The following is a 12,936-nucleotide window of genomic DNA, read 5'->3' on the forward strand; positions in this document are numbered from 1 at the left end:
ACATTACAAAACAATACAAAACAAAAACAAAAACAAAACAGTGTAGTACAAAACAAACAGTGCAAAACAGTGCAACAGTCTAAGAAGTTTAAGAAAGTGACTTAAAGTATATACAAAGCGGAATGTCTATATATATACATTATATAATATATATATATACATATACATATTATAAATACATATGGTTTACAAGCCAAAAAGTTTGTGGGAAACTTTATAATATATATATACATATACACATAACAGATTCTTCAGTAAATTCAGTACTTGCTTAATTAATGAAAACAAAATGAAACACTGCCACTTTAAATCGGGGTGATACATTTAATAATTTATTGTCAAGCATATTATTGCAATTTACAGAGCCTCATTTATTCTTGTCCAATCCTAACTACACAATGATCAACTATTCATGGAATCCAATATGTATTCAGCGTTTGGTGAAAACCCAGCGGGGACTAAACACTGCCCAAATGATTTCACATTAAGAGCGCAGAACTTTTCTCTTAGTTGCATTTGTATATTCAATATATACACAGACTTTATTTAACTTAAAACATTTCACACGGCAAGACCAGCACGGCAATTTCACACACGAACCAGACTCATTCTTTCATATTACAATATTATTTTTACAATAAAAATACAGTTGCAATCACCGGGGAAACAAATGAAACGTAGTTGGTGAGGAGTTTAAGTCTTAAGGAATGATGTGAGCCGGGGTTGAAGGGAGGAAGTCTGAATGCTTCGGCGTATATATCAGTGGAGGATATCAAACCGCTTCATGTAACCACTAATGAAAAGTGGATTTATTTTTCCCGTAATCCTGCCAGCTATGTAAACAAAGAGGTGACTCAGCATTACGCCACTTCCTCCCATCAAGCTGTCACAGTTTGTCCCCCCCCCCACTAAACGAGACCTCACACAAAACACAAACATTCACGAGAGGGATCCAGAGGGACACGCGGAGGACTTAGTCCGTCCGGATCTTCTGGTTGGTCATCCTGTAGATGATGCTGTCGTAGCCCGGGTCCATGTTCCACAGGTTGTAGGACACGACGATGACGGCGAGCGCCAGAGCGATCATCAGCCACAGCACGATGTTGAAGATCACGGCGTACTGGAAGTTGTACTTGTAGGCCAGGTTGTAAGGGTTGCCGGGGTTGCTCTGCAAAACAGAAAACGAATATTTAAAAATATAAGCGTCTGCCGTGCCGGACGTCCATCACCGAGCATGGAGGACCCAACCGGATGCGAGTGTGCCGCCTGAAGAGATCTAATAAAAAGACGACTAGGACACGCCCCCATTCCACTAGTGACTGATAAAGCACTCCCTGGTTATAGAGACATAAAAACATTTTATTACCTTCGCATTGAAAATGCGGAAGGTTATGTTTTGATCGCCGTGTATTTATTTATTTGTATGCGTGTTACTCGCATAACTCAAAAAGTATTAAACCGAATTGCATGACATTTGGTGGGATGATTGGTTATTATCCGGGGACCATTTGATTATATTTTGGGATCGATCGGGTCGAAGGTCAAGGTCATGAGAAACTAAAAATCTTCTTTTTACCATAGCGTGATGAATTTTTATCCAATTGGCATGCAACGAATGCCATAATGTTCATAATTCAATGCCCAATCTTGGGATATGCGAAGGTATGCGCTCTACCGAGTGCCCATTCTTGTTGCATATGTGAGGATCCACTTTCAGGTGTGCTTCAGTGAGAACTGTTTCCCACATGAGTGAAGGGAGTGTGTCATCCATTCTGCACAGATGATTATTTACTGTCACAGGGCCTGCGGTATCTCCAGACGCGCACCTACATTCCTAGAGGAGGTTCACACCTCCGCGTGCCACCATTACTGTGTAGAGCGCTGCCTGCAGACCCCAAAACCATCCTGGAGTCACATGAAACCATCATATGACCCAGCAGGTACTGTCCATGGTTCATACATCATGGCACACAATGGGCTTCTGAAGGAGTCCATCTTATCAAAGTGTCATAAACAGCCCTCATCATATAAAAACCTTCTTATGATTACACATGAAGGGACGGGGAAATGAAAGCAAGCATACATTAAGTCGATATTAAGTACCTCCAACTAAAACTAATGTGTTCTTAAACAGCCCTGCAATAAATAATGTTCAGGGTTTTTAAATCTATTTTACAGGAGGTGTTAATGTGTTGCACTATAAGAGGCGTTTCTAATATTCTGCTGACTTTTATAAATTCTAATAAACGCCTGAATGGGAGTACATTAAACTTCCGTTTGGCAAACCGTGAGCAAGACTTACGATCTGTTTGGACTCCAGGATCGATCGGGACCTCCTGGTCAAAGGAGCCTGGAAGGTCTTCACCGTGACGACCTCCACCACGGCGCTGTTGCCATAGAGACCATACACATCCTCTCCAAACTACAGCGAAGAAGACACGCGTATTATTATGTAGAGACGTGAAATTAAAATAACCGAGCAGGCACTGTAAAAAGAGGCCCGGGGAGACCTTCTCCTTACTTTCTGCAGGACGGAGGCGAGGATGGCGGTGGCGTCGCGGTACTGGGGGGAGTCGTGGCCGTAGAGCCGGCTGAGCTCCTCCAGACCAGACAGCTCCAGAGAATACAGGTCAGGCGAGTGGTCCTTCGCCAGGTGTCTGTGTCTCTGCAGCTGCAGCAGGGGAAGAGGACAGAGACGTCTGAGCCGCGACGCGAGAACCGTCCTCGCTTTCTTTTTAACACTTTTTTTGTTGTCTTTTCACCACAGATGGAATAAATACAGAAATAAGAACAAATGATAACAACCGCAAGAGAAATAAACAAATTTAATAAAAAGGGGCCTGGTTTGCTCCGTCCTCTCATTTCTCAGACCATGGCGGGAAAAGGAAAGCAGGCGCTGGTCAGAGTGTCTCTTCAAATGTGCAGTGGACACACTGTCATACACAGAGAAGCGCTAGATGTGCCGTGAACTACACGAGGGTTTGACCGATGCTATCAGCGTGATGAATTTCGTAAAAACAAGGTCCCTGAAGGCACCACTGTGTTCACTCTTCAGCTGCCTCACATGAAGCTCGGTGGCTCTCACGAGGAAACGAGGAGTCTTTGAGATCAGAGACACTAAACATCCGTCACATGTGACATACAGGACAATACTATTTAAATTGTACACATTATCCATACACATATTATTCTGCAAAGAGGAGGCGGACTCAGTTTATCATTTATTTACCTCCATAATGTTACACATGTAAATCATTTTTGGAGTCAAAATTTGTTTGCTGATGAATAATTTCTGATGAATTTATCTCAGTGACATATTTAAAAAGCTGAATGAATTAAATCTTCATCTTCCAGGCAGAGCAGCGGTTCCTCAGCTGCAGACCAGATCAGGTTTCACTGAAGCTGAGATGTGAGTCAGGAGACTCGATCAAGAATATTGATTCCTTTGAGAATCTGAGTGAATTTGAACTAATACTGATACAACTTGATGGCTCACATAATAATTTAGTTTTGAAAAGATATTTAGTGTACACAGAAAAAATCTTTATAGACAAATATTTGAACTCGTTTAGTTTAGTTTTTCCCAGGTTGCACTTTATTGTTATTAACTTGTAAATATATCCAGTGCCAAACATGTTGATTGCAGCCACAATAAGCTATTTGCCAAATATTAGTTATTTTTTGCACAACTTTATTTGCATTGTTCTCACAAAGTGTTTGCACTTTTTGTTTGTGTTTGTCTGATGGAGCAATCTTGTTTAATTAAAAGTGAATGCAATTTTCTTTATTCCATTATTTTAAAAAGCAGTCACAAAAAGTTGTCATGAACCATTTAGTTACATTTTTGTTGTGGAGCGCAACTGAGAAAGTTTGAGAACCACGGCCCGAACACAGTACCTGTTGTCATATTACCAAAGTAGAGAACCATACGGGAGTTGGGTGTCATAGCCCTGAATTTTGAAAAAACTATCCTCATTTTCATCCGTATTTCGGCCGACTTACCAGAGCTGTGATGTCGTGCAGGACCTGGACCTCAGACAGGAAGAGCAAATCAGCCTGGAGAGCAGAAACGGTTTAAAGGTAAGAGAGGCAGAAACTCTGGATGCATTTCAAGGACTCAAGTGGACCAAAACAATCTCAATCAGGTAAATCTGTTCACTCTCCAGAAACGACGGTATGGGGGTGCCATCATCACGCCAGTAAACACGGTGTGCCAACTGCATGAGAATATGCATGTTTACACCATCTTCTGGGGGTAAAAAAATGAGGCTATCGTTCAGTTGTCCTCATGTCATGCTGGCTGTCACCAGTTCGTCTGTAAAGAACCTATTTTAAAGAATGGCGGGTGTGTTCGGAGTGAGGCTGACCTCTGCATTCCTGCTGAGGGAGTTGAGTGGCAGGGAGGACAGCACAGAGCCGTCCTGGGACAGACGGGCACGGATCTGCTGCAGGGTGACGGGGAGGTCCTCGAACACAGCGTTGGCCTTGCCCAGCATGTACAACCTCTGAGAAAGACAACAAACATTGTTTTTAAAGGCGCGATGGCAGAAACGGCGAGTGAGCTTCTCAGCACATTTGCATTACCTCCTCACTGAGGGCCAGCTGCAGCACCACAGGGGTGTCCTCGGCAAAAAGAGAGTGAATCGTCTCTGCAACGCTATCCAAGGTGAAGGGTACCGGCTGCAGGGAAGAAGGAGGAGGAGGAGAGGAAGATGAAGAAGAAGAAGGGGGAGGAGGAGGAGAGGAAGAAGAAGAAGAGTAGGAAGAGGAGGAGATGAAGAGGAAGTAATAAGGAAGAAGGTGAAGAGGAAGAATAAGGAGGAAGTAATAAGGAGGAAGAAGAAGAGTAGGAAGAGGAAGAAAGAAGGAGAGAAAGAGGAGGAAGGAGATGAAGAGGAAAAATAAGGAGGAAGAAGAAGAGTAGGAAGAAAGAGGAGAGGAAGAAGGAGAGAAAGAGGAGGAAGGAGATGAAGTGGAGGAAGAAGATGAAGAGGAAGTAATAAGGAAGAAGATGAAGAAGAAGAACAAGAACAAGAAGACCATTGATCTCCAATGCATACTTAACCCTTGTGTTGCCTTAGGGTCATTTTGACCCGAATCAAGATTACACCCTCCCCCCGCTTTAGGATTAATTTGACCCCATTCAATGTTTAATGTCGGTGTTCTTTCAGTAGTCAACAAACAAACATAAAGTGCCTCACACTTAAACTTGGAAAACAATATTAATTCTAATAATTTTCTGGAGGTTTTAATTGCTGGCGTCAAATTGAACCCAAAGGGTAAAATATGTTAGTAAATATAAAGGTAACAGGAGGGTGAAACATTGAATCGGGTCAAAATGACCCAAAGGCGGGGGGAGGGTGTAATATTGAGTCGGGTCAAAATGACTCGAAGGCAACACAAGGGTTAAAGCAGTATTTGCTGCACAACATAACCCCGTCTCCCCCGTCAGACTCACGTTCTCCAGGGGGTAGGAGGCCACGCTGTGGGGCAGCGCCAGGCTGTCCACGCCCCTCACCACCACCAGGACGTTGGCGCGGGGACGCTGGAACAACGGGCCGGCCTGAAGGCCCGGCCACGACAGGTCCTGTACAGAGAGACACTCATTGTGAAGGCTGGCACCATCAGAAGACAACACATCGTCACACGTTTGTATTTGACGTGTTTAACTTTAGCATCCAGGATAAAAACGCACCTCTTGAACGGAGAAGCCCATGGTCAGAGCCACCAGGTCAGGGATCTTCTCCCCAGAGACGGGCCAGTCTCCTTTCTGGAAGGACACAAACTCTGGAGACTGCAGAATCGTTAAGCTGTCTCCATGCACACCTGTGAGAAAAATGAGAAGACGGTCAATCGTCCCAGTAAAACATGTGGCAAATTAAGAGTTTAGAAACATATCGTCTCAAGCTTGGATATTTAACTCAACAGTTTCTCAGTGTGACATGTGTGCACTATGGCGTCCGAAACAATTCTCACAAAAAGATGGAAAAAGTAGTGTAGTATATGTAGTAGTGTATATTTGAATATTATTATTTCACAGCGATGGTGCAACAGATAAGAGCCACACATCTCCTTTTCTTCTTCACTTTAGTGTGAACCAGAGATTGAAATAAACTATTTTGCTTGATGGATTCCAAAATCTAGCAGACACTATATAGATTATATTCCGCTGTGGGAATTATATAATATTATCTTAGTCTTATCCAGAATTTTATTTTGAATGTCAATACTATTTACTACACGAAGGCAAACACCATCTTTCCAGCCTGACTGGCCTTCACGGGTCAGAGTGAAGATGACGTCACGGCCCCGCGGACGGAGGCTCGTGACAGCTGACGACGAACGTTAAAGAGGAAGTGCCCGTTCAGTCACATGACAGCCTCGAGTGGATGAGCAACAAGCAACGAGGAAGCACATCAAAGGACATTTATCTCCAATGTTGTCTCTTAAAAGCACGGAGCGAGCCTTTTACAGCGAGAGGAACACATTGTCACGCGCACTGCCAGCGCTAAGCGTTAGCATCGAGCTAACAGTGTGATGCGCTACTTCATTTACCCGCGTGTTGGAAGCTCAAGCTGATGAAATTATCCAACACTACAAGCACATTCATACTGTTCCACTCATTCACGCGAGACGTCACCTGGCGTCAGGTGTGAGCTAACGTTAAATGGCTAACGACGGAACGAGCTAGGTTGTCGTTCGCAAACGACGCGTGAAGCTTTTATGTTATATTTGTCTCGGGAAAATCTTTCCGTACAAACACTGAATCGTTGTTATCTATCGTTGTCTCACCGGGTGTGAGCAGGAAACAGAGGGCAACCGCCGCGGAGAGTACAGCCTCCATCTTTCTGTCTGTCAGCGACATCTTTCTCCTTGGCGCAGCAGTGGTCACGTGACCGGGCTTCAATATACCGCAAAGCATCATGGGACGATATCTGTCACGAAGTCTCGTCTTTCGCTCTGAAGTAAACGTAGCAATACCAAAGTGAAATGGAGTGAACTGGCCTTCTGTGTAACGAGTAGAACTCCAACATGTTACATAAGTGAGAGTAGTGCACACGAATTTTAAATAATTCTGTTGAACATACAAAAAAAACATTCGTTTTTATTTAGTTATGAGTCGCAACTGTTATATTACATTACTACATTCCACCATGAATCCCTTCAATGGTATACTTAATATAAATCCTAATTGTAAACTAACAAATGGGTTGCCTTCCAAAACCTCAATACAAATAAAATGTCCCACTATCCTCTAGTGGCATCTATCATGCAGGTAGTTTTATTTGTCCTGTTTTATTGTAATATATTCACAGCCCAATACAATTGAGATGAATACAATTTAGTTTGTGAAACATTTAACAACAACATTTATTTCCCAAAACAGGGACTCTGTAGTTCAGCTTCACACCGTCCTTCTCGTATGAGTTGTTATCATCCTGTCTGCCTGTTTTACAAACTCTCGTGTCATTCCAGATCCTGCTTCACACCTGATCATCCCTCGTTCCCTTCACCTGGTCCTCACGCCCGTCTCACCTGATCATCCCTTGTTCCCTTCACCTGGTCCTCACGCCCGTCTCACCTGATCATCCCTCGTTCCCTTCACCTGGTCCTCATGCCCGTCTCACCTGATCATCCCTTGTTCCCTTCACCTGGTCCTCACGCCCGTCTCACCTGATCATCCCTCGTTCCCTTCACCTGGTCCTCATGCCCGTCTCCCCTGATCATCCCTCGTTCCCTTCACCTGGTCCTCACGCCCGTCTCACCTGATCATCCCTCGTTCCCTTCACCTGGTCCTCACGCCCATCTCACCTGATCATCCCTCGTTCCCTTCACCTGGTCCTCACGCCCATCTCACCTGATCATCCCTCGTTCCCTTCACCTGGTCCTCACGCCCGTCTCACCTGATCATCCCTCGTTCCCTTCACCTGGTCCTCACGCCCGTCTCACCTGATCATCCCTCGTTCCCTTCACCTGGTCCTCACGCCCATCTCACCTGATCATCCCTCGTTCCCTTCACCTGGTCCTCACGCCCATCTCACCTGATCATCCCTCGTTCCCTTCACCTGGTCCTCACGCCCATCTCACCTGATCATCCCTCGTTCCCTTCACCTGGTCCTCACGCCCGTCTCACCTGATCATCCCTCGTTCCCTTCACCTGGTCCTCACGCCCGTCTCACCTGATCTTCCCTCGTTCCCTTCACCTGGTCCTCACGCCCATCTCACCTGATCATCCCTCGTTCCCTTCACCTGGTCCTCACGCCCGTCTCACCTGATCATTCCTCGTTCCCTTCACCTGGTCCTCACGCCCGTCTCACCTGATCATTCCTCGTTCCCTTCACCTGGTCCTCACGCCCGTCTCACCTGATCATCCCTCGTTCCCTTCACCTGGTCCTCACGCCCGTCTCACCTGATCATTCCTCGTTCCCTTCACCTGGTCCTCACGCCCGTCTCACCTGATCTTCCCTCGTTCCCTTCACCTGGTCCTCACGCCCGTCTCACCTGATCATCCCTCATTCCCTTCACCTGGTCCTCATGCCCGTCTCCCCTGATCATCCCTCGTTCCCTTCACCTGGTCCTCACGTCCGTCTCACCTGATCATCCCTCGTTCCCTTCACCTGGTCCTCACGCCCGTCTCCCCTGATCATCCTCGTTCCCTTCACCTGGTCCTCACGCCCATCTCACCTGATCATCCCTCGTCCTTCACCTGGTCCTCACGCCTCTCACCTGATCATCCCTCGTCCCTTCACCTGGTCCTCACGCCCGTCTCACCTGATCATCCCTCGTTCCCTTCACCTGGTCCTCACGCCCATCTCACCTGATCATCCCTCGTTCCCTTCACCTGGTCCTCACGCCCGTCTCACCTGATCATGCCTCGTTCCCTTCACCTGGTCCTCACGCCCGTCTCACCTGATCATTCCTCGTTCCCTTCACCTGGTCCTCACGCCCGTCTCACCTGATCATCCCTCGTTCCCTTCACCTGGTCCTCACGCCCGTCTCACCTGATCATTCCTCGTTCCCTTCACCTGGTCCTCACGCCCGTCTCACCTGATCTTCCCTCGTTCCCTTCACCTGGTCCTCACGCCCGTCTCACCTGATCATCCCTCATTCCCTTCACCTGGTCCTCATGCCCGTCTCCCCTGATCATCCCTCGTTCCCTTCACCTGGTCCTCACGTCCGTCTCACCTGATCATCCCTCGTTCCCTTCACCTGGTCCTCACGCCCGTCTCCCCTGATCAACCCTCGTTCCCTTCACCTGGTCCTCACGTCCGTCTCACCTGATCATCCCTCGTTCCCTTCACCTGGTCCTCACGCCCGTCTCCCCTGATCTTCCCTCGTTCCCTTCACCTGGTCCTCACGCCCGTCTCCCCTGATCATCCCTCGTTCCCTTCACCTGGTCCTCACGCCCGTCTCACCTGATCATCCTCGTCCCTTCACCTGGTCCTCATGCCCGTCTCCCTGATCATCCTCGTCCCTTCACCTGGTCCTCACGCCCTCCCCTGATCATCCTCGTCCTTCACCTGGTCCTCACGCCCGTCTCACCTGATCATCCCTCGTTCCCTTCACCTGGTCCTCACGCCCTCTCACCTGATCATCCTCGTCCCTTCACCTGGTCCTCATGCCCGTCTCCCTGATCATCCCTCGTTCCTTCACCTGGTCCTCACGCCCGTCTCCCTGATCATCCCTCGTTCCCTTCACCTGGTCCTCACGCCCGTCTCCCTGATCATCCCTCGTTCCCTTCACCTGGTCCTCACGTCCGTCTCACCTGATCATCCCTCGTTCCCTTCACCTGGTCCTCACGCCCGTCTCCCCTGATCATCCCTCGTTCCCTTCACCTGGTCCTCACGCCCGTCACCTGATCATCCCTCGCCCTTCACCTGGTCCTCACGTCCGCCTCACCTGATCATCCCTCGTTCCTCACCTGGTCCTCACGCCCTCACCTGATCATCCCTCGTTCCCTTCACCTGGTCCTCACGCCCGTCTCACCTGATCATTCCTCGTTCCCTTCACCTGGTCCTCACGCCCGTCTCACCTGATCATTCCTCGTTCCCTTCACCTGGTCCTCACGCCCGTCTCACCTGATCATTCCTCGTTCCCTTCACCTGGTCCTCACGCCCGTCTCACCTGATCATTCCTCGTTCCCTTCACCTGGTCCTCACGCCCGTCTCACCTGATCATCCCTCGTTCCCTTCACCTGGTCCTCACGCCCGTCTCACCTGATCATTCCTCGTTCCCTTCACCTGGTCCTCACGTCCGTCTCCCCTGATCATTCCTCGTTCCCTTCACCTGGTCCTCACGCCCGTCTCACCTGATCATTCCTCGTTCCCTTCACCTGGTCCTCACGCCCGTCTCACCTGATCATTCCTCGTTCCCTTCACCTGGTCCTCACGCCCGTCTCACCTGATCATCCCTCGTTCCCTTCACCTGGTCCTCACGCCCGTCTCACCTGATCATCCCTCGTTCCCTTCACCTGGTCCTCACGCCCATCTCACCTGATCATCCCTTGTTCTCTTCACCTGGTCCTCACGCCTGTCTCACCTGATCATCCCTCGTTCCCTTCACCTGGTCCTCACGCCCATCTCACCTGATCTTCCCTCGTTCCCTTCACCTGGTCCTCACGCCCATCTCACCTGATCTTCCCTCGTTCCCTTCAACTGGTCCTCACGCCCGTCTCACCTGATCATCCCTCGTTCCCTTCACCTGGTCCTCACGCCCGTCTCACCTGATCATCCCTCGTTCCCTTCAACTGGTCCTCACGCCCGTCTCACCTGATCATCCCTCGTTCCCTTCACCTGGTCCTCATGCCCGTCTCCCCTGATCATCCCTCGTTCCCTTCACCTGGTCCTCACGCCCGTCTCACCTGATCATCCCTCGTTCCCTTCACCTGGTCATCACGCCCATCTCACCTGATCATCCCTCGTTCTCTTCACCTGGTCTTCACGCCCGTCTCACCTGATCATCCCTCGTTCCCTTCACCTGGTCCTCATGCCCGTCTCACCTGCAGCCCATTCCTTCATTGGTCCCTCTTAGGTCCCTAATTGGCCTCAGCTGCAGGGGATCAGCGGATTAGTGTCTCTACCCATGAGGTGGCATAGGGATGGAGACATGAGAGAGGAGAACAGCGGCAGTCGAATAAAAGATATTACCAAATATCATCCTTGTGGGGAGAAACAATGTGACAGCCAATAACCTGTTAAAATTATTCTTTGTTAAAAATGAGGTCCAGAGATGTCCGCCCCCTTGGTTCCCATGGTAAGTAGCTCTTACTCAGAAAGCTGCAGGAGAAACCTCTGTAGTGTTTGGTCTTTACATTTGAGCACATACAATAAGGTCACACCAATAAAATAATGCAAATACACATTTTATATTTCATATGCACATGCTTTCTTTGATCAATAGCCATCTCTAATGCTGTGTGTTCAAAGCGTTGGTCCTTTTGAGAAGATTGATACTACTCTCACATCGGTCTGCTGAACTGGACTCTGGAAACATCCGAAGCAGCCCTGTCGGTTCCCACGGCCTCTGTGCCGCGGACCCCGCCGGTCCCTGCTGCCGCCTCGCATCCCACCCCCAGCTCCCCGTGTCCCCCGTCGCCCAGTTGCCCAGCCCCCTGCTCTCCTGAGCCCGGTTCACATTCACACAGGAGCAATTTGCCCAAGGACACATCGACATGGACGAGCGGAGTCAGGGATCGAACCGCCGATCCTCTGATTGAATGACGACCCATGCTCACCACAGTCCCTTTCAAAGTTTCACTTAAAAACAATTAAATCCCCTCAACAAGACAGGAAATGCTGAGGAGGAAAAGTCTGAAAAGAAGAATCCGACTGTTTGTGTCAAAGTTTGGTCTGAGATGACGATACAGGGGTTAAAAGAAGGGAGCCACTACAACGCTGCTGAAAAGGGGGAAACCTCTCTTTTTTTTTAAGAGTTCTGGATCTACGACCGTAGCATCTTGCTCCCATTCATTTTCGATGAGAAGCAGTGAATCTCTAGCGAGGACCATGACAGGATGAGTTAGTCATGCCCAGGGGAAAGGTCTAATAAATTAACGGTTATTGGGTAAGGGGGGAAAGAAATGGCGTGATAACAAATCACACCTGGTGTCTGTAAAGATATTCATTCATAAAGAAATACATCCAGGGGGCATCCTTCAGCACAGTTTACAGTAAACAAAGTCCTCGGTCGGTGAGGAGCAGTAAAACATGTTTAATATAGTTGAAAGAAAAAAAGTCTGAAAGTGCACTATGCTACAAATCAGCTACACTATAAAAAAAAACTAAACAAACACCTCTGGATCTTTGCGTGAAGGTATCTCTCTCATCCTGAAGAAAGCGAGAAGCAAGTCTGATCCAGTTTCATGCTGCTAACCCATCCGCTCCAGCTGGTCCGCTACCCCTGTGAAGTCCTCTGTGGAGCCCTCCCTGGAGCCCTCCGTGGAGCCCTTTGTAGAGCCCTCCCTGGAACCCTCCGTGGAGCCCTGCGTGGAGCCCTCTGTGGAGCCCTCTGTGGAGCCCTCCCTGGAGCCCTCTGTGGAGCCCTCCGTGGAGCCCTCTGTGGAGCCCTCTGTGGAGCCCTCCCTGGAGCCCTCCCTGGAGCCCTCCCTGGAGCCCTCCGTGGAGCCCTCTGTGGAGCCCTCCGTGGAGCCCTGTGTGGAGCCCTCCCTGGAACCCTCTGTGGAGCCCTCCGTGGAGCCCTGTGTGGAGCCCTCCCTGGAGCCCTCCTTGGAGCCCTTTGTGGAGTCTCCCTGGAGCCCTGTGGAGCCCTCCCTGGAGCCCTCCGTGGATGCACCCAAGTCCAAAACACTAAGTGAGATGGCGAAAGGCTTGTTTTGACATAATATGATGCATTTATCTTCAATGCGCTGTCAATGCTGGCAAAATGAAATGTTGGATGTGTGCAGGAATGACAATGTAACCCTGGGGATTGTCTCTG

The 12,936-nt window shown here is 48.8% G+C and overlaps 1 protein-coding gene across 1 annotated transcript; it reads right to left on the bottom strand.

The window, feature by feature from the left end:
• Positions 1 to 310: 310 nt before the first annotated feature.
• atp6ap2 (ATPase H+ transporting accessory protein 2) lies at positions 311 to 6,871 on the bottom strand. The gene is made up of 9 exons (XM_056437925.1): positions 6,793 to 6,871; positions 5,696 to 5,826; positions 5,459 to 5,587; positions 4,585 to 4,680; positions 4,368 to 4,505; positions 4,003 to 4,056; positions 2,522 to 2,671; positions 2,303 to 2,422; positions 311 to 1,168 (listed from the first exon to the last, which is right to left on the bottom strand). The coding sequence occupies exons 1-9, from the start codon at positions 6,863 to 6,865 to the stop codon at positions 974 to 976; spliced, it is 1,086 nt and encodes a 361-aa protein (XP_056293900.1). The 5' UTR covers positions 6,866 to 6,871; the 3' UTR covers positions 311 to 973.
• Between the last annotated feature and the right edge of the window lie 6,065 nt (positions 6,872 to 12,936).

This window comes from Pseudoliparis swirei, chromosome 2 (genome assembly GCF_029220125.1).
Source record: "Pseudoliparis swirei isolate HS2019 ecotype Mariana Trench chromosome 2, NWPU_hadal_v1, whole genome shotgun sequence".
NCBI classification, from domain to species: domain Eukaryota; kingdom Metazoa; phylum Chordata; class Actinopteri; order Perciformes; family Liparidae; genus Pseudoliparis; species Pseudoliparis swirei.

Coding starts and splice junctions, on each gene's coding strand:
- atp6ap2 (XM_056437925.1), bottom strand. CDS start 6,865: ATGTCGCTGACAGACAGAAAGATGGAGGCTGTACTCTCCGCGGCGGTT. Junction 4,506..4,584: donor AGCTGGCCCTCAGTGAGGAG/GTAATGCAAATG, acceptor TGTCTTTCTCAG/AGGTTGTACATGCTGGGCAA. Junction 4,057..4,367: donor CCCTCAGCAGGAATGCAGAG/GTCAGCCTCACT, acceptor TCTGCTCTCCAG/GCTGATTTGCTCTTCCTGTC.